The sequence below is a fragment of the Miniopterus schreibersii genome, assembly GCF_964146895.1.
Source record: "Miniopterus schreibersii genome assembly, chromosome: 11".
Classification (NCBI taxonomy): domain Eukaryota; kingdom Metazoa; phylum Chordata; class Mammalia; order Chiroptera; family Miniopteridae; genus Miniopterus; species Miniopterus schreibersii.
The window spans coordinates 10,297,611-10,318,614 of NC_138111.1; the positions used below are offsets into that span (position 1 = coordinate 10,297,611).

A 21,004-nucleotide genomic window follows, 5' to 3' on the forward strand; every position below is an offset into this window, starting at 1 on the left:
AGTGGCTACTGGGTGCTTGGGCCTCCTGAGTAATAGCTTAGGGACAACTGGCCTTCCACATTGTGAGTTTCCTGTCAATAGCACATTCTCAGCAAAGGCCCGGAAGTAGAAATATGCTGGCAGGCCATCCAAGCATCCCATGTGCTGGGAGACTGGGGCTGGTTGGCCAGGCTTCCATTTCTCAGACTTTCAGGGCCCTTCCAGCCGGGCTGTGACTATTGGGCAGCGTGGAAGAAGATGCAGCTCCAGGGAAGATAGTCCTTGCCTGTGAGGAAGTTACAGTCCACACGGGGAAGCTGGACTCGGGTGGACCCCTTGGTGAGCTGCGCAGGACACTGCCGTCAAGTGGTTGCTGCTCTCCAGGAGTTTCCTGATCTGCGCTATCACCTGTTGGTTTGACCTCACTCGGCTCCATCACTGCTTTCCCCTGCTGTGATCTGTATGACAAGGAACTACATTTCCCAGATGCCCTTGCTCTCTGGACTTGGAATAGCTTAGCAGGAAGGATGCACCGCAGGCCATTGGGAGGTGGGAAGAAGGGGAATGCCCAGGGTATTTCTCCCCACTCATTCTCGGCCTCTCTCATTGTTTTCTGTGTAGCTCCAAGCCCCGCTGTGATCGATTCCCTTGGGCAGCCCTTGCTGAATAGCCCCAACTTCTGGTAACACCATTGCTTCCCTTTCTCTCCCCAGGCCTAGAGGTGGTAGCAGCAGCTTCCTTATATGCAAGTCCTTGGTTGCCTTTCTGTCCCCTGTTTGACTTCTCAGCCCATTCATCACCTGTGTACTCACATCCCTATATTAAATTGCCCCCATTTTAAAGACCTAGAGTGGCTTCTATTTTTCTGATCCAGATCGTGTAGGATGTACCACCCAGATCAGGCCCCTTAGAGCGTTTGGCTAGTCCCACCCTGAATAATTCCATGGGAGCCATTGTAAGATCATGGCTGCCCTAATAAATTCAGGGTACCAGATTTTTTTTCCCCCTGCAAAGAGAACAGAATTGTAAAATAATTTCAGAATAGTCTGGCTGTCTGTTTTCTCAGCAGGTGCCCATTGGGATGTGTAGAATTACAATCTTTCGTTTTCTTCAAGGGCCTCTCATTTTGTAGGCAAATGGGTGACTCCTTCCTTTCCAACTGTGAGAAGAACTATTTTATTTTTAAAAAATTCATTCCCCCTTCCCCCATTTGCCTGGGCTGTTGATCTTGTGATATATTTATAGAAATTGTGGTTGGCTGACCAGGAGTTATTTTGCAATAGGAATTTGTAAGATTTCTACTTTGAGCATGTGTGGCAGACTTTTCTTTTTAAAAAAGAAAAAAATTCTTTCTTAGAACATCTACTTTGCCCTTCCTTCCATAATAATTTCTCTTTCAATCCAAAAGCGAGCCCTGTATTTTATACACAGTTTTCTTCTGTGTGTATTTCTTTGTCTCTGGTCTTCTCTCTTCTTTAAGATCTCTTTGCTCTGAATTTTAAAAGGCCACAGCTCCTCCTTCATGTAGGAATGTTTTTGCAAATGAGAAATGTAGTGACCAGAAAAAGAGTGCTTTGGGGTTCAGGAGACCTCGTTTCTCTATCTATAAAAGAAGGGTGTTGGATTAGATTAGAGGGGGCAAGCGTGCTACCACTCCCAGCTTTACCAGGCTCACTGCAGACATCAATAATCAATCACAGCACTCTTCCTAGCTGAGCTCTGATGTGGCCCAGAAGCCTTCTCAACGCATTGTCCCTGCTTGCCATGCTTGGACTAGGTAATACCCTAGACCCCATCCATCACCGTGGTTCTCTAAGTATTGGCAGTAAAATTTCTTTATGTTTGAAACCAGTCGGCCTTTATTAGGCCCCTTTTGTATGCAACACAGCCCTGGGTGCTGTGGAGCCACAGAGGAGCTGCCTGTAAAAAGCTGGCCATGCTTTTAGAACTTGAAGTTTGGTTGGGAGCAGGGCTGCAGAGAGGGGCAGTGTCCCAGATGTGCTCAGGCACGCCTTTGGACCTCTAGGAGGTTGTCCCTGTGTTCAAGGAAGGCTTCCTGGAACAGCTGGTCAGAGTGCATGGCAGTCTAGTCAGGGGACAGCAGGAGCAAATACAGACACAACAGAATCATCAGGTTGCTGAACTTGGAGAGTCCTCAGAGCCCATCTGGTCAACATTCTCCAGTTAATAGCTAGGGAAACTGCAGCTCAGAGTACAATAGGGACTTGCCTGCACTTTAATAAATGATATAGCTGAAGTTTAAGAAATAATTTTATACAGCATTTACTATGGGCCAGGCATTATTAACTAATTTAGTCCTAAGTAACCTTGTGAGGTGAGTACTATTTCCATTTGACAGATGAGGAAACTGTCAGAGGGTTAAGTGACTTTACTCATTGTCACATGGCTTCTAAGTCCTGGATTCAGGGGTTGAGCCCAGGCCAATTCCATTCCAAGTTCTGTGCTGGGAACTACTGTGCCAAGCAAATCCTGCTGGAGTGACCAGAATATCTTGGGGATTTTTTTTTTTTTAATGTATTAATTTGCTCACTGCCATCAGTGTAATCATGACGTATTTCAGATCTGTGGTTCATGTGCTGTTAGCACCAGCTGAGAATGTTACCGACTTCAGCCTTTTATCCACCCAGCAGCTGTGTTTTGAGGGGCTGTTCCCTCTATTTTACATCAGAGGAAACCAAGGCTGTGAGAGGTGATGTGACACAAGCCAAGTCCCTGAGCTCCTACTGGCGTAGACAGAATTTGAACCCAGGTTGCCTGACTCCATATGCCACAGTTGGAAGGGGTCTGAGAGGCTGCCAGTCTAGTAGCCTCATTGGACAGAAGGGCAAATGGGTGGAGGGGCACAGATGGCCTTTGCCAGCAGTCAGAGGAAGGTGTCTCTGGGCCTGGGGTCTGCTGCTCTTCCCTGGACACTCCGGCATCACCTTGGCCATGTCACAGGAGCCCTTTACTTTGTCCCTTGAAGACATTTGAGGAACAGCTTTTTCTTCTTACTGCCTTACTTAAAAACACCTAAGGGGGTGACATTTAAAAACCCTATCCCCCAATTCTGGGTTCATTAATTTGGAGCTTGTAACCCTCTGTGAACCTACTTATAATAGGTTTTTTCCCCCATGAAGCAAAAAAGTTGCCTTTTTAAAAAAAAAATATTCCCCCCACTTCCTGCTGATCTGAGGCGAATATTTATCACATATTTAATGAGTAATCTGAGTCTTGGCTTGGTGAGGCTACACCAGGACATGGTTTATGGCTGATCTGGTTTTAACTTGCTCCAGGCGGTTTTCCCTGGAGTTTTCTGTAAAATCATAAACCTGGAGAGAGAATTTTTGTGGAATTCGGTCACATGACTTGCTCTTTTGTAAATTGAGAGATTAGCTGTGTGACTATGAAGAACTGAGACTTTTTTTTTAAGAAAACAAACAGAGCAGCATTTATGCACCCAAAGGAGCGTGTCTGCTCTTAGAGATGGGGAAAGTCACTCACCAAGGTCACCCGCCAGCCTTGGAGGCAGCGTGGCATAGGGTTTGAGAACGTGGACTTGGAATCAGAGCATCTGAGCCTCTTCCCAGCTGGTCCCTGCACCCTGCTAGCCTCTAGGTCCTTGTCTGGACAGCAGGGCTGGGGATGGTTCCTACCACTTACGGTATGTGCAGTGCCCGAGCCCAGGCCCTGCACACAGGAGGTGCTCAGTAGATGCTGGGCACTCCAGGACTGCTAGTATTATCCCCCTGAGGCCTTTTATGCTCGATTAATAGCTCAAGCTGACACTGTGTGATGTAAAGGCCCTGCTCTAAGCATGTGACTGATTAACTCAGTCCTCATAACAGGCTATGTGGTAGGTGCTAGCATCACTCCCATTTCACAGAGGAGGGGACTGAGGCAGTGAGAGGTCAAGTTACTTGCCTGAAGTCCCACCAGCAAGTGTCAGGGCCTATGCCCCACCTGACTCTCAGTGACCACCACCCCTGCTCTTTCTGTCCTTCTGCCTGGTTTGGTGTTGGAGCCTGAGGGCTTTTTACTGCTGGTCCCAGAGAGGGACACCAGGCCTCAGCTGACCCTCCCTGGATGCTGGCATCAGCCCCCTAACTGGTTTTTGTGCCTCTGCATTGCCCCTTTAGCAGCTCTTTTGCAGACAGAATTCTGGTTGTTTCTCTCCTGCCCCAAACCCTTCATGGTGGGTGAAGGGTGGAAGAGAACTCCTTGTAGATTCTCTGAAACTCTTCTCTAAATGTAAAATTATTTCAGTGTTAAAAAAACCCCCACAAAAAATCCCAAATTCTCACTGAGCTTGACCACAGGAATAACCTCACACTTTCTGATGCAGCCTTAGAACCCTCGGTGAACCTACACACAGTAAATAACCAGGAACTATCACTGACCCTTTAGATCCAGGTGTGATCTGTGGGCTCCACCTGCGGTGGCATCCGGCAGGCGCCCTGGAGTGAGAACAGGCTGTGGTCTAGGTGATGGGCCCAGTATGGCAGCCCAGGGGAGGCTGCTGCCCCTCCTCTCTGAGGCTAGGATTCCTTTTCTTCTCAGGTTCCTGAGTCAGGCCCCAGGCGTGGAGGTGGATTCATCTTTTACTTCCATCTCTCCCAGGTGCCCAGGTCTGGGCATGGAGGAGACCAGGCACTCTGCACACCACAGCTTCAGCGGTTTAATTTATTTTTTTAAGCCTGCCATTTATTGAGCAACTACTTTGTACCAGCTCCACCCTGGGAGCTTTCCATTCTCTGTCTCAGGTAATCTTTGTAACTCTCAATAGCTCTCAGTCCGGGAGTTTTCTCTTCTCCACTGCCGTCCCCAAACCATCATCCTCTTTTCCCTGGAAGATGACAGTGGCCTTCATGTTGGGTTCCCTGCCTCCATCCTGCAGCCTGTAGTGGCTTTCAGAGGTGCGCGTGCCTCTGGAGTGGCCAGTGAGCCTGGGAATAGAGCAGAGGCTCCCCAGCCTGGTTGACATGTGCTCAGCAATTACTAGCTGCTGGTGACAACAAAGACGATGATGGTGATAATGTTAGTATTAGGGTCCTGCTCCAGTCTGCGTGGCTGCCCACCAGAGAGAGGAGAAGAACCTGCCCGTGCCCGGAAACTCATGAAATAGCCAAGGCCTGTGTGGTTCCTTCCTGGGAAGCCTGAGTTATTTCTTGACAAGACCTCAGACAGCACGGGCTTGGGAAGAGGCAGAAGGGCAACGTAACCAAAAGGAATGGAGACATTGGTCATTCCCATGGGTTTCCCCTGTAGTTGGAACCTTGGCCAGTTGATGATGGCATCTCTGGGGCCTCTCCTTGCCTCTGGGCTCTGTCCTGGAGTCTAGGCAGGAGCTCTCTGATGAGCCTGGGCATGCTGGTGGGCTGGTCCCTTCCTCTGGAGGTAAAGGCCCTCAGAGAAGTCTGCAGCCCTGTGGGGTTCAGTGCCCCAGGCTGTCTCCTTGCTTCCTGGCACCCAATTTGTGTTAGCTTTATTTGCGTCTAGATTTTCCATTTCCCTTCATTGAGCCGGAGCCCTGTGTGCCCTGTTCTAGCATCCGTCCCTCAGGGAAGCCCTTCCCAACCCTTCAGTTTCATTAGATCCTGTTGTCAAAGATGCCCACAGCATCCAGGCTTTTCTCTTACAGAGTTCGTATCTCAGTTGATAATTATAAACTGGTAGCATGCGGAAATGAAGTAATCACGCTTGTCTCCCTCACTATCCTTGTTGCTGTTGTGTCCCTGGTAACTACCTTGGTGGCCAGCCCATTGTAGGCACTTAATATGTAGTATTTGGATGAATGAATAAGGAAGCATGCCTGATTCATCTTAGTGTCAATCTCCCGAGGCCTTGTTCAGAATCACACATCTGTTATGAACTGTATAAATATCTATTGACAAATGGCATCACCCATCTGAGTTCCAATTTTTCTAACTGAGAGCCTTCTCTGGCAGCTTCCACCACCCCTCAAGCTTGGAACCCAGGGCCAGCGGTGTCTCTGAGTAACCATGTTCTCTTGGGAAAGCAAATACACAAAATTAAAAACCAACTACCATGTGCTAGAAACATATTTCTGCATGTGACCTAAGAAGCAAAGTCTAATTCAGGATTTCGTACTATATTTAGTTTCTTGGGAATGGAATCTTCTTTGTAACTTGCAAAGCTATTGTTCAGTGTTGGCACAGGCACTTCAATGGGCATTTTCAGTAGGACCTGGTGAATAAAAGTGGGGACTGCGTGTTTGATTTGGGGCCCTGTGGTTAGATGAAAAGCAGTTCATCTGCATTGTTTAGGGCCAGATTTGACTTCTTGGTTCTAGAGAATGAAGGTGTGTATAGAAAGCATGTGAACCCTGGCCAAGACATTGACCAGCTGTGTGACCTTGGGCAAGTCACTTGGCCCCTCTGGGTGCTTGTAACAATCTATAAAGGGCTGGCTGTGATGGTGATTAATATTTTTACGCACTAGAGAGATGTACTTCCATTTTTTTTTGGTGCTAAGGTACAAGATTTTTGGAATCTTCCTTGACTCTTTCTCTCAACCACCACATCTTAGTTCATCAGCAAGTCCTGTTGGTTCTACTTTCCAGTGTATTCAGAATCCAACCCTTCCTCACCCGCTCACGGCCACTACCCTCATCTTTTTCCTGGGCTGCTGCAGTAACCTCCTCACCGGCCCATGGTCTGTTCTCAACATAGCAGCCGGAATGATCTTTTTAAAATGAAAGTCAAATTATGTCACTTTGCCAAAACTTTCCAGTGGCTCGGCAGAGTAAAAGCCAAAGCCCTTCAGTGGCCTTCAGGCATGGGCTGACCCCCTGTACCTCTTCTCCTCTCATCCTCACTCACTCCCACCCTTGGGCCTCCACAGTCGCCATTCCCTTTCCCAGACACCACATGGCCACCTTCTTCCATTGTTTGCCCAATGATGCCTACTCTGATCGCTTTGTTTAAAACTACCATCCCCGACTCCTCCCTTGTCCCCAGCCTTCTGATTACCCCCTGCCCTTCTCTCTTTTTCTCCTACAATATGGATTACTTTCCAGCGTACATATATTTTTACTAATTTATTACACCTAATGTGACTGTCTCCCTCATTTGAATGTTGTGGCCATGAAGGCAGGGATATATCCCAACTGCCTAGAACAATGTCTGGTGCATAGAAGGAGCTCAGTAAGTACTTGTCCTATGAGCAAATGACTGCTCCTGGTTTGAGTCTTGTGCCCCAGTGGGAGGGAGAGAAAGTTCACATTAAATTTGGGGATACACTGGATATCGGAAAGGAAAGAGAGATGTAGATGAGTTGTTGGGACCCACTTGCCCTCCTGTCCCCTGGCAGGTGCTTCTGGCAGGTGTGCTTACCTCCTGCAGGCCCTAGGTCAGTGCACTTGGTTTTACTCACTGCTGAGGCTGAACACCTTCCTACACAGTCAGTTGAACCAGTTGGTAATTTAAAACAGAATTTATCAAACTAACATGCATATATATGTAACATGTCATGGAGTAACATGCATGTGATACTTGTGACTATAACATCCACGTGAATTAGTAAGAGAGAACACATGACTCCAGGGGCATTTGAGCATGCGGAGGACTTCCCTTCTCCATGGGTTCCCATTCACTCTTCCCTTCCAAGGATGGAGTGAAGCCCTGGAATCAGTGAACATTGGAGACTGGGAGTGGTCCACCAGTGGATTTGAAGTTGCCCTCCCAACGTTGAGCACAGTGCTTGACGCATAGTAGGCTCTCAAGGAGATACCTGTTGAATGAATAAAGGGGTGATTGATTACTTAAGATCAATTGTTGTATTTCATCCTAATATAATTGCCAGTGCAGTTCATCATTCATCTAAGCAACCTCATTATCTGTATTTCCTGAGACATAATAACTAACGGATTCGACCGTATTTGCTGGCTGTTTGCTCTGTGCGGGCCGAGCTGGGTGCTGGGGACGTGGCCACACCGAGACACTGGCTTTGTCCAGGAGGAGCGCCCGCCCTGGGCCGCAAGCAGGGGGAGGACGGGTGCTGCGGGCACCGGGGCCCTCGTCCCGTTGAGTGGGTGAAGGGCACTGGTGGTGGTGTGCCAGCCGGGCTGGAGAACAGCAAACAGGGACAGATCAAACTGGTGGGGGCGGGGGAGCCATTGAGGCCTCCAGGGAGGAAGCAATTTTTGAGTTTCGGTGGGGGAGGGAGAAGGCAAGGTCCTAATTAGACCACCACGGAAAGGTGCTGTGCCAGGCCCCGGGCTCGCCCAGCGAGGCACCATCTTGGAGATGCCCCCCCCTCAGAGCTGGGGGAACCGGGGACCCCCGCATTTGCTGTGGCACCTCAGCCTCCCCGAACCTCTGGCCCGGCTCTCTCTTGGAAGAAAGCATTTCATTCTTTGAGATCAGGCAGCCAGGACCCAAGGAGCTGTTTTCCTCTATTGTGCAAGCATGACAAATCATTAATTTTTGATTGATTTGCTTAGAATTATGGGCGCCCCAGCATTCTTTCCGCCGCTGAACAGCTGTATAACAAATGAATATATCAGTGTGCACAAAAGATTGGAGATCTAAGAGAAGCAATTACATTGGCCACCCTCCCCCACCCTCGCCCCTTCCGGGGCAGCGAAGGGAGGAAATTTTTACCAGAAATTCCTCAAGTGGCTTAAAAAAAAAAAAAAAAGCCTTTTTATAATTGAATTAAATCTTTATCTCTTCATCTTTTGCAGCAGATTTCCAAACACACACCAGTTCCCCACGTGCTTGGGTTTCATCCATCCAGGAGGTATCTTTAATAATGAAATTTCAACTCGTGAATTAAAACCAAAATGAAAAAAAAGGGGGGGAGAAAGCAAATTCTACCCCTCCTCTTTTCTTTTTAAAATTTTTTTGGTCGCTGCTGTTCCTTTAAGATTTTGGAACCGTACCAGTGCACTAAATGTGACCTCCATAACTTTTAAATTAAGAATTTATGCTGGCTTGAAATTTATGAAATATTTCAGCATGAAAGAAAGCCTTTTTCCCTCAGGAAAATTGAGCAATAAATCACAGCACTGTGGATTTACTGCCCTAGAGCCAGCGAGAGATAGGATTTTTTTTTTTTTTGCTTCATTCTGAAAAAAAAAAAAAAAATGTAATCATATAAGACAGCTTAGCTGCTATCCTCCCACTCTCTAGAATTTTTAATTTCAGCTGTTTCTGCTTGGATTTATTTCCAATATTCCTGCTCGGCTTTTCAATTTCCTCAGTTATTAAATTTTAATTCAGTGCATTAGCATTTAAATTAAAAAAGGGTTTATTTTATCGAAATCGTTGGCCAGCCCCCATCCCGTAGCACACGAATTGCCTGTTTCTGCCATTTGCACAAAATGTGAAATGCAGCTAATGTATTACAACTTACATTTGCACAAATTTAGAAATAAAATTTCTGGGTTTGGAATAATATTTTCTTTCCAAGAAAATCCTTAATAAGAGAATGGAAAAGAACAGCTTAACATTCATTTGGGAGGGAAGAGGAGGGTCGAATGAACCCAAAAATAGCCTTGCCCGAGTCCTAAGGAGAAGCTGGTGTATAAAGAATGGATGGGGCTAGGAGAGGGGGACAGGTACCCTTATGGGGAGCTGGAGGGGTTGGCTACCTTTACCCCCACCTCTGTGAGAGTGAGCAGGAGGGTCTCTCATAGCCCACTGTCCCCCAGCATATTTCATTTACCATAGAGGGGTTTGGTTAAGGTTGGGTCAACTCCACAAAGAATGACAGAGATGACAGTAGAGGGTGGAGAGGACCTAATTTAACTCCCATGCTCCTGGGTCTAATTTTACCTATGGAGACACTCAGGTCCAGGGAAAGGAAAGAGCTTGCCCAAGGTTCAAAGTGAGACCCAGACAGAGCCTGGGCAGGAAGCTGCATATCCTCTAGGAGCGTATGGCCCAGTGGTGGCAGCAGCAATAGAGTTTCTATTACTTAAGCGATTACTACACATACCTGGCCTGCGCTTAGGACTTTACCTGCATTGCTGTATGCGGTGTCATTCCAACCGGACCTTTGGACAAGACCTCAGAGCGGGGGGTTGGGTGGATGCTCTGAGAGGCTGACTTACAGGCTGGGGAGACCCCTGGTCCTGTCCAGGACAGCTCCACCGCTTGCTCATCTGCTGTGTAATCTTACACTAGTCACTCCGTTTCTCTGTGCTTCAGTTTCCTGGACCCAGTAAATGGTGGCTTTTGTAACTGTATCTAGGGTTGTTAATGGCCATCATTATTATAGTTGAGCCCGCGCTAAGTACTTTTACATGCATCAAGGTATTTGTTATCTTGTCTTAAGTCTTATGCCAGTCCCATGAGGTAGGTCCATAGGATTACTGTATTGCCATTTTGCAGATGAGGAAACCGAGGCCTTGCAAGTACAAATGAGTTGCCTAGGAACATACAACTAGAAAGTGGCAGAAGTAGGGCTCGAATGCATACCACCTGAGTCTAAACTCTGTGCTCTTAAACTTTGGTTCAAATTGAGATCAGGTCAGATTACACTAGGTAAAGGTGAGTTTGTGGTTTAGGTTGAATCATGTGAATTTGCTGGTATTAGACTGTTTGGGCCAGGAAAATGGTAGTGTCAGTGGCGCAACCGAATTTGAACAGTAGGGATCGCTCTGATGTGTTGATTGGTGAGAACACAGACCAAGCTGGCCTGGCACTTTAGGGATCTGGCACCTTAGGGATCTCTACAGCTGAGAGTCAGTGCCTTTAGCACTGCGGGCTTCAGCTGGAGCTGGGAGGGCTGGAGAGCCGTTGTCCCCTTTCATTACGGTGGGTCTGGACTCCGCCAGGCCCAGATGCTGTGATTGACAGGTGCTGTGATACTGACACGTGCTGTCTTCGACGTCTCTTACTTGTGCCCATTGTCCGTCAGCTCTAAACGGACCTTTCACACCCTGACGAGGTAGCACGCCTCCTCCAGCGGTTCGTTTTCGCCCGTGCCGCCACCTTAGTCTCTGCAAAGGGATCTGTTTAGACAGCTATCTATTTGAACATGTTTAGCATTTTGTCTTTATTTTATAAAAATGGGTGGAAAAGAAGATGAGTGTCACCAGCAGTGGTACAAAGCTCAAGTGTCATGAGCATCAGGAAAGGGCGCATAGCTGGGGATGAGCAGGTGTCCCGAAAACACGCTCTCCCCTCCCCAGCCACATGCTCACTGTGTTTGAACTGGTCAGCTCTGGGAAATTAAGAGGAAAAGGGCGAAAAAAGGCAACATTAAAAATATGTATGAAATGCTAGAAATAGACGGCCAGAGAGGAGTCTGAGAGGCAGGAGGGCTTTGGGGAGTTTATAGACTTTTTAGGCTCTCTGGGGCAGAGTTTCCTCTCCCTGCCACTTCTGCCTTTATGATACGGACCCGAAAACGCCTTCCCGCGCTTTACAGACGAGTTTTGAGGAACGCAGTGTGGGAGAGAGGCTGTAATTGATCCTGTTCTTTCCGCTCCCAGTGAAATGATATGCAAACCATTTTCTGCTTTGTTTCTTCTACTGAAATAATACACCGGCATCCCATTCATTTCTCCTGCCCAGGCCTCACGCTTCTACCTCCCCATTTGTCCTTCCCCTTTCCACTTCCCTCGTGTGGGCGATGGGGGCGGTGTGGGCTCACCCCATTTCCCGATTAGCTCTCCTGAATGTTGGCAGGAGATAAAATATTACAGAGGTGAGGAAGTCACCCAGACCTGGGCTTGTAGCTGTGGGGTGTTGGATAAATGGCTTAAGGATCCTCTGTGCCTCATCTGTAAAATGGGAATATTGTATATGTGTGTTGGGGGAGCTATTGAGAGGATTAAATAAGGGGCATTTAATGTCCAGCACCTGCTGGAAAGTTCTTCAAGGGGAGCCAGTCTGGGTGCCGACGGGCCCGGCTGGAGGACTGGGTATAAGGCAAGAGGGAGGGGTAGAGACTGGAGAACCAGGTATGTCAGCTCAACTGACTGTGGCCATGTGGGACTTTGTGTTGCTGGATTAACTGTTTTTAAATTGAGGCTGAAATGTAGCCTTTTTTCAGAGGTGGGGTGAAACCCCTTTATTTTTACATATTTACTCTTTGGATCGAAGTCTGCCATCTGGTTTTACCAGTTTGCACCTTCCCACAAGCACTCATTAAAAGGTAGCTGCTGCTGTGTTTATTTTAGGTCCTCAATCCTTCATCCACAATCCTAAAATTTGAAAAGCTTGAAAAACAAAATTTTTTTTAAACTAATGAAGTGGCAGAACTTGACCTAAGGGAGAAGAGGCTAGTTGCCGTCTTCATTTATCCCACGTGGGGCTGACTGCGTTAGTTTCACTATAGAAATACCAGTGTGCTTGAGTACTGGGGGCTCCCCAGACCCTGCAAGGGTTGTTTCCAAATACAGAACACATGTGCCAGCATTACCTTTCTAAAATTGGAAGGATTCTGAATTTGGGAACAAATGTGTGCCAGAGTTTTGAACCTACATCGTTGGAACTATGATCACTATTATTATAAATGCTTGCACAAAGCTAGGGAATGCATCTTCAACCAGGGGTGGTGGACAACCTGGGCGTTCCCCCATGTCTGCAGCCTCCCCATCAAGGTCCCCCCAGCACTGGCCTGGAAGTCAGGATTCCCAGGTATATGTCATTCAGTCCTCATGAGACTTCAGGCAGCTGAATTCTCGCCCAGGGCCTCAGTCTCTCCATCTGAACCAGAATTTTATGATTTCTGAAAATTTCATTTGGTCAGCCTTATTTCCCCACCCTTACCCCGAAATAAAGAGATTAAGAACTGGCACTCTCTTGCCTCCCCCTGCTCTGAGGGTTGGGGGACAGAATATATTAACATAAATGGATTTTCCCCCTCTGGTTGGTAGGAATAAATCTGCGGCTACTGTTTTATTGGAAATCCCAGCTGAAAATAAAAATGGTGCAATTCAATCTCAGATTTAGCTGGTTACTTACTTTTCACCGAGTCCCCAGGGCTCTGTGGTTGCTGGGTTTGTGTTGGCAATGGGTGCTCCGCTGGATTTAAAGGGCCAAGCAGATTTGGATGGGGGTGTGCTGACTCCCTCTTACCACTGGGGGCAGATTTTTCCAGCCTGGGGGAATGGAGCAGGCAGTCGTGGCCAACTCACCCCTGTGTCTGAGGGCCGGTGTTGAGCAGCAGCCTGGTGGGGTGGCAGTGGGTAGAATCTCTGTCTTCCCCCTTGGCTAATGCAGGTGTTTTGGGTTTCTTTTGTAGGCTGACGGAGCCAGTGCGGCTGGAAGGAAAAGCACTGCGAACAGGTACACTCCCCCCCTTCCCCTGGCCTCACAACTAACAGCCACCTCTCCCTGGTCTTCCTCTTCCGCCTGAAATGATGGATGGTCCAGCCAGTCCCCTTTGCCGAGAAGTATCCATACTTCCCTGGAGGATGTGCGGTCGTGGGCGGCACTTTCCAGCCCTCCTGGTGTCTTCTGTGGGCACCTGTGACTGGAACAAAGGTTGACTCAATCCTGAACTGGCCTTCGGCTGCTCAAGTTGGGGGAAACTTAGGGGTGAAGCACAAGACTGGGGGGCTTGAATTCCATCTCATCTCCTGTGTTGTGAACTCTAGGGGAGCCAGCCCCATCCTAGTCTGGAATCTGTTGGCCGGGCTTGTGTCCTGTGTCTGTCCCCCTGAACCAGTCACTCCAAAGCAGGGGAATGGAATACTCTGCTGAGCCAGACCAGGGGTGTATCCTCACCCTGGGAGCTGGCAGGATATGGGGAGGGGTGGTCCCCAAAGGAAAATTGGGCTCATTACCAAAGAAGGTGGGAAGACATACTAGACTGGCCCACGCAGTGGATGCACTTGGTAAATGTTAGTGCCGCTGCTGCTGCTGTTCCCTTGGCTAGACGTTTATTTGGGGCATTGGAGGCAAGAAGGAATCAGGGACAGACAGACAGATGGCTCCCCAGGCCACACACAAGATCTGGAACAGGCTCCAGGATTACCTACTGAAATTGGGGTCAGATCGCGAATGTCAAGCAGAGGAGTTTGCCCTTTAGCCCGTGGAACACTATTTTTTTTTTTAAGCGTTAATAGAATTTTGTGGGAAAAAAGGGGTTCTGTGGCCAAATAAGTTTGAAGGACAGTGGGTTAAACAAAGTCAAGCAATTTCTTCACTGTGGAACTTTTCAAAGCCTTTCATATGCTAATGTGTGTGCTTGAAAATATCTGAGAGGAGAGAGAAAGAGAGAGAGGAGAGTGCCATGTTTCTCAAACTTACGGAACCATGGAACCCTTTTATTGAGGTTCATCCCATGGAGTGAGTGGTTCCATGGGACAGGCTTTGGGAAACCGTGGGGGCCGTTAAAGTTCTTTGAGCAGAAGAGTAATGTGTTTCAGGGAGATCACCCTGGCCAGTGTTGGAGTGGAGACAGTGACAACAGGCTGGAGGTCATTGTGAGCCACATAACCGAGCACCGGGTGGCTCCCACCCACCTCCCCAGTGTCAGTCCCCCCCATCACTCAGTTTGTGTTGGCTTCCCTGACCTTCTTTCTGTTTATCTAATACTCTCAACTGGGGGCATCCAGGTTTACCTGTAAAGGGTCAGATAGTAAGTATTTTATGTTTCATAGGCTATAGTCTCTGGCAACTTCTTAACTCTGCCCGTGTAATGCAAAAGTGTCATAGGTAATAAGTAAATACACAAAGGGCCATGGTTTGCTGGCTCCTGGCCTCAGAGCCTTTGCAACTGCTGTTCCTTTGCCTGGAGCGTTCTTTTCTCTGGTCTTCCCATAATTAGGGCCCTCTCATCCTTCAGGTCTCAATTATGTCTCTCTTTCCCTAGAGGAGCCTTCCCTGACCCCCTTCTTCAAGAGCCTGTGACCTCTTGATGCTCCTCAAATATTTCACTTATTTGTGTATTTTTCTCTACCTCTTTACTGCCAGCTCCGTGGGCAAGGCTCACGTCTGTCTTGTTCACTGGTAGGGGCTGGCCTGTAGCAGGTGCTCAGTGCTTATGGGTTGGCTATGCTGAATGAGATGGGAGATGATGTGGGGATGATGTAGGGACTGGGAGTATGGGCTGAATGGAGTGGTAGGTAGTTGGGCTTGGGCTTGTGAGTACAGGTGGTGACACACGTCATGTCCAGCAGCTGCCCAGCGCCCCCAGCGCCTTGTGTTTCTCTCCTGTGCCCCTGGAGAGCGATTTTGCTTGAGGACAGTGTATGAAGCTGTGGCCTGCGGGGCAGTGTGGGAGCCTTTACCTGAGTGGTGCCTGGAAGTGCTTCCTGGACTATCAGGGCTGGAAGGGGCCTTGGGCTTTGTCCAGCCCCTTCCTCTCATTGTATACCTGGGGAGAGGAGGCCCTGCTCAGGGTCACGTGATGAGTGAGTGGCCGTGTCAGGCCTTGAACCTGCCAAAGCCAGGTGCTTTCTCTACTCACAAATAGTGTGCTCAGGTGAGGGTCGAGCAGGCCTATCCCACCGTCCTCCCACATTCATTGAGCACCTGCTAGGCTGGGCTCAGTGCTCTGTGCAGTGGACTCCGGTGGGTTTGATGCTAATTTATTCATCCAACGGACATTTGAGTGTCTGCCCCATGCCAGGCACTGTTCAAGCGCTGGGCCTACAGCAGTGAACTGACAGATTAGGCTCCGCCCGTTTCCCATGATTCACACAGGTGTGGTCCTTGTCTTTGGGCGCGAATCGGTGCCATGCCAGCATATCTGCCTGTTGATCGAGGACAGCAGGTGGGTTTCCCCACAGTCCTAGTGGCTATGAAGCTCTGAATTGAGCCTTACCGGCCCATGGCTACAGGGGGAGGGAGAAGCGTGCTGAGATAGATTAGAGATACCTGCCCCAGCCAGGGGAGTGGGCGGGTGGCATGCGTGCCATCTCTGCTCCCCCTGACTAACCTAGGCTTGAATATCCTCAGTTATGGAGCCCTGTATTGTTACCAAGATGCCAGAATATACACCAGGAACGACCAGTCCAAACCTTGGGGTCGTGTGTAACTTGAAAAAATTTCTAGTAATAATGAGAACCACTGAGTCAGCACTTATATGTCAGGGTTTGGGCTAAGTGACTTACATATGTTAACTTACTATTAATTTATGTAACCTTTATAACAACCCTAAGGGGGAATGCTCTTATTATCCCCACTTTACAGATGAGGAAGCCGAGGCACAGAGAGGTTTACCCGATTCAGGCTGCCCAGTTGGAAATGAGCAGGACAGCTCCTTCTCCGATGCATGTGTTCAGCCACTGTGCCCTCGCTTCCTGGTATGAAGGAATCAGTTAACAGGTGTTAGCAGAGACTGTTTGGGGCCAAGGGCTGTGCCATAGGCTGGGGGCTTGTCAAGAAGGCAGGGACGACAGTGGAACTAACAAGTGAGTTTACATTGATTCTGTCATTAAAGCTAATAGAGCATCTTTGAAAGACCAGAGCAGTTATATAGTGACCCAGCATTCAGTCTAAGTGACTCACACATTAAACATCAAGAGAATGTCAATGCGGGTCCTAGCTGAAGCTGGTGAATTTGACCCTGGCCTTGGGTTAGGTTGGCCAGGTGGGATCTGGACTTGTAAACACTTTGTGGAACATTAGACTCACTTAGTGGTTGTTTCAGATGGGGAGACAAAGGCCCAAGGCTCCCTGAAGTCAGAGGTAGGCTAGATGGCCCTGGTCAGGAATGACCTTGAGGGACCCGTGACTCTCTGACGTGGGCTTCCACTCAGCTCCCAGCCGTGCCACAGCACACTCTATCACACACCAGGGCCTGCTTTCATCCTAGTGCCTTCCTTTTGGCCCAGAACACCTAATTTTGTTACTTCTCCAGAGGACCTCTGGCTAAACCCCAAAACCAACAGCATGGGCTGCTAAGGAATTAGTGTTAAATTGAGGGGGACAAGGAGAGATGGTGTTTCTGATCCTAAGAGACAACCAAATGTGGTTTGGTTTACTTCCCTGTAACCCAACCTGGGTCCATTTTACAAGACCAGTGATCCCCGCACTTGAGGTTAATGCCGACCTGGTGTGCAGGTTACAAATCACGGAGCACAACTCCGCCAAACCTCACTCATTCTCAGGGCTGTGGAAAATGCTAAAGGAAATGCAGTTTCTATGGGCTTGCTATAATGAATTAACCTCCCCCCCCCTTTTTTTTTTTTTGCAGTTGAAGGTTTTCAGAGCTAGAAGGACCCTAAATAATCTAGTCCAACACTCTCATTTGGAGTTGAGGAAACCAGGGATGGAAGAGGTTAAGGGACTCATTCGTTCTCTGTGTGTCACAGTTGCCTAACAACTGGCCAAGATTGAGTAGACAGGGAGATTGCTGGGATGGGGGGAAGATGAAAACAGACAGAACCTCTGGCCTTGTGGAGCTGATGTCCTAGTGGGAGTGGAGGAGACGTAATAACTACATCAAAATGTGGTATGTCATGGGGTAAAGTGTGCTTTGGGGAGAAAGAAGGGAGGGGGATTAGTGAACCACAGGGACTATTGCATCATCAGGAAGGTGACATTTGAACAAGGATCTGAAGGAGATGAGGGACTGAGCCAGGCATTCATGGGAGAAGCACATTCCAGGCAGAGAGAACAGTAGGTGCAGAGGCCCTGGGGCAGGAATGTGTACATCACATTGGAGCAACAACAAGGAGGCTGATGTGGCTGTTCAGGGCCTTGGAGGCTGTTATCCTGTGTGAGGTGGGGAACCACTGGGGATTTTGAGCCGAAGAGTGGCATGAATTTGGTTTTAAAAGGATCATTCTGGCTGCCAGGAGGAGAATAAATGGCAGGGGGCAAGATGTTATAAGAAGTGTTGCTAAGGGTTCAGGAGAGGCACAATCTTAGAAGGTAAGCTTGGAAGTGAGTTTCTAAAAGGTTATTTTATTCAGGCCCAAGGAGTCTAGTTTCATAGAGCATTATGCGAGTCCTGCATCCAAAGTGCACAGCCTCCTGCTTGATCCTGGGAGGGTGTGGAACCAGCTGTAACCCCTGTGGCTCCCACTCTCCATGCCTGACCTGCCAGGCATCTCTATTCTGTGTTCTCTCTCTAGCTCTGCTAAGGGCCAGGCAGCTTTAGCACAACAATCAACAGCCCACACTGCCTGGGTTCAGATCTTGGCACTGTCCACCTCCTGGATATGACCTTGGGCTAGTTACCTGACCTCAGTTTCCTCACTGGTAAAATGGGGGTTGTATTAGTACCTCCCTTCATAGTGTTGTCAATGATAGTAATATTAATGATTTTAATATCACTATTTTTAAGTGTAATAGCAATTTAATAATATTGTTAAGTGTAATAATAATATATATAACCTTAGCACAATTCCTGACCCATAGTAGGTGTTTAGGAAATGCTTGTTTTTATCACCGCATCACCACCATGCTGGAGTCCACTCCTAGAGGAGGTAACAGTGGGGTGGCAATTGATTTCTTGTAGAGCCTAGACATTGGGGAGAGTGAGAGCTGGAGGTAGGGGTGAGGGTGGGGGTGGAGCTCATATTTGTTGAGGATCTACCACGATCCAGCTATTGTGTTACGCAGTTTATACATATCTCATTGATCCTCCCAGAGGCACCTCTGAGGAGTGATTGGCATCCCTTTTCCTTGGAGGGAATTGAGAAATAGACTTGTCCAACATTACCCGAACAGTCCAGTGGCTTTGGGCCAGGCTGAGTCTTGTCCTTTTTAGCCAAGATTTTCCACTGGTGGACCATTTAATTTGATAATCACATGTGTGTGGCTGCCTAATTATTTTTTGAATAATATATTCTTGCTTTTTAGCATTTTGGATTTCAGCAGTAAAATAAAAATAGCTCTAAACAAATTAACTTCATTTGCGCAAAAATGCACAGTAACAGTAGGCCTGATGCTAGTCAGTGGCCAGTGTGGTGTTAGCAGAATGAATCACTTGAGAACTACGTGTGTATTTTAGTCAGGCTGCGTCTTCCATCTTGGCCCTAGATTTATGCTCCTGTTATTGGAGCGTATTTGATTTCTAGAAATGTGCATTCTCGCCCTACCAAACTTTGGGCAAAGTTGGACCACAGAAATCATAAATTGCAGGCTGACTCTGAAAGTTCAATTCCAAAGCGTGTGTGTGTGTGTGGATGGGGCTGGGTCAGTTGGTTTTTTGGTGGGCAGAGTTCACTCTCTGCTTTATCAGTCACTGTTAAACCAAGACTCTGCAAATAGGGCAGATTCTAGAAAATGAGGTTTGCCCTGTGAAGACAGCCACAGGAATGCAAACTTGCTTATACACATCAAAATCAGTGACTCATTTTTGCCAAATGGCACTGTGGCTTTTGGGCTTGGGATGGTCCTGCAGAGTGAAGCGTCAGGTCTCTAGGGCACCTCTGCTCAGTCCAGCCACCCAGCTCGGGTCTCCCACGTGTGCTCCTTGAGCAAGTCAAGGAACGTCCTGTGCAGCTGCGGCTGTCAGCTCAGAGCGTTCGGAAGTCCTGCCTTGTCCTGAAGAAGTGTGGTCTTGAGAAGGGTAACTAGGATGATGCGGCCCATTCCCTGCTTGAGGCTCTTGATCTAAGAAGGCAACGCGGGAAATTTCCGTGACCTCGTCTGTCTGGCTCTGCCCACGGAAGAGAAGAACCCTCCGCCCTGGCTCCAGCTTCCCGGGTCCATGCCACACGAGACGGTTGAGAGTGCCGCGTACTCCAGTGCGCCGTGGTCGCTCCCTCCGCCTTCCCTCCTGCAGGGACTTGGCTGCAGAGTGTGTCCTCAGCCCCTCTCTTCATTGCTGCTGCGTGGAGGGGGCCGTGCCCTCCACTCCTTTCGTTTTGATCGGGCCAAAAGACCCCTTCTACGTTCATTTTTCACTCATCTTTTTCATAGTTCCACCAAACTTTTCATATTTTGTCTGGATTAAGCTTCGTAAGGATGGGAGGAAAAAACTAACATTTATTGGGCCCTACTGTGTGCGTGGTGCCATGCTCGGCGCCCATGTGCATCCCTGTGCTTTAACCTCTACACAACTCTTAGTGGTTAGGTTAACATCCCCGACTTACCCACGAGGAGAGGGCAGGTTACAGAGCCTGGCAGTGGTTCATGCACCTAGTTTATCACCCCGATACCTTGGGAGGACCTGGACTGTGCAGTTAGGAGTCTCATTTCTGTGTCAGGGGCAGCGTTTCCCCGGGAAGTGAGGGACCAGGCTGGGTCCTCACCATCGAGTGTGTGGACAGAGCTGGCTGTGCATTACAAACCTCAGCCTGTCATCAGCCGGCCTCCAGGACTGGTAGGTGGGGCACGGAGGGGAGGAGGCCAGATGTAGTGCCATGACCGGGGCAGGCGCTTTGGTGGGACGGCATCGGGACGGCTCCGGGCATCACTTGGGAGTGAGGGCAGGATGTTGGAGAGGAAGTTTTCCTGTTGGGTAGGACCCTTCATTCCAAGGAGAAAGTGGCCAGAGTAGTTGTATGAGAAAGGGATGGGAGCTAAGTAACAGCCACAGCAGGAAATAACGTTGGTGGCAGAGGGAGTGTATTTATTCTCTGTTTATACTTCGTCCAGCGTGAGGACCAGCTTAGGGACTGCCTCCCTCTTCCCTGATTGAGTTACCTGCCCTCTGGGGCCTGTTTCAGACCCATGGGTGCCCTACAAGATGCAGAACAGTGCGCATGGGCCCCTCTATGGCCTCCCCTTCCCCACCTGCCAGAGGGGATTCCACCTGGATGAGAATTCCCGAGTTTGCAGGGTCCCAACTGACGTGAGGGAAACCCGGGGAGGTGGGTCTCCGGAGAGCAGTGCACCTTGCTAACGGATCCGAATTGCACCACTGCCGGACCCATTGGAAGACGAAGGCTGTACTTTTGTTTAAGATGCTGTTAACGATATTTCTTTTCAATGATTTGGGCCAGCAGCCTTCTGTCATATACCAGGGCACCCAGCTCTACCCAGTGTTGCTCAAGACTCCTGCTTTTCTGTATTTTAGGCTTAAATTAACCAGGGAATTAACTCTTAATATTTAAATCTTTATGCTGTCTTTCTGAGCTGCAGCATTACCCAGCGTTGTGGCTGACTGACGCCATACATTGAAGACAATTAAGTGCCTAAGA

At 48.6% G+C, this 21,004-nt stretch overlaps 1 protein-coding gene across 13 annotated transcripts in view; it reads left to right on the forward strand.

Moving 5' to 3' along the window:
- ZNF618 (zinc finger protein 618) overlaps nucleotides 1-21,004 on the forward strand; it is a 145,361-nt gene that overhangs the window by 70,285 nt on the left and 54,072 nt on the right. For all 13 annotated transcript variants that reach the window (XM_081151924.1, XM_081151926.1, XM_081151920.1 and 10 more), the window contains exon 2: nucleotides 13,201-13,244. In XM_081151924.1, the coding sequence (XP_081008050.1) occupies nucleotides 13,201-13,244 (44 nt within the window). The remainder of the gene's footprint in view (nucleotides 1-13,200; nucleotides 13,245-21,004) is intronic.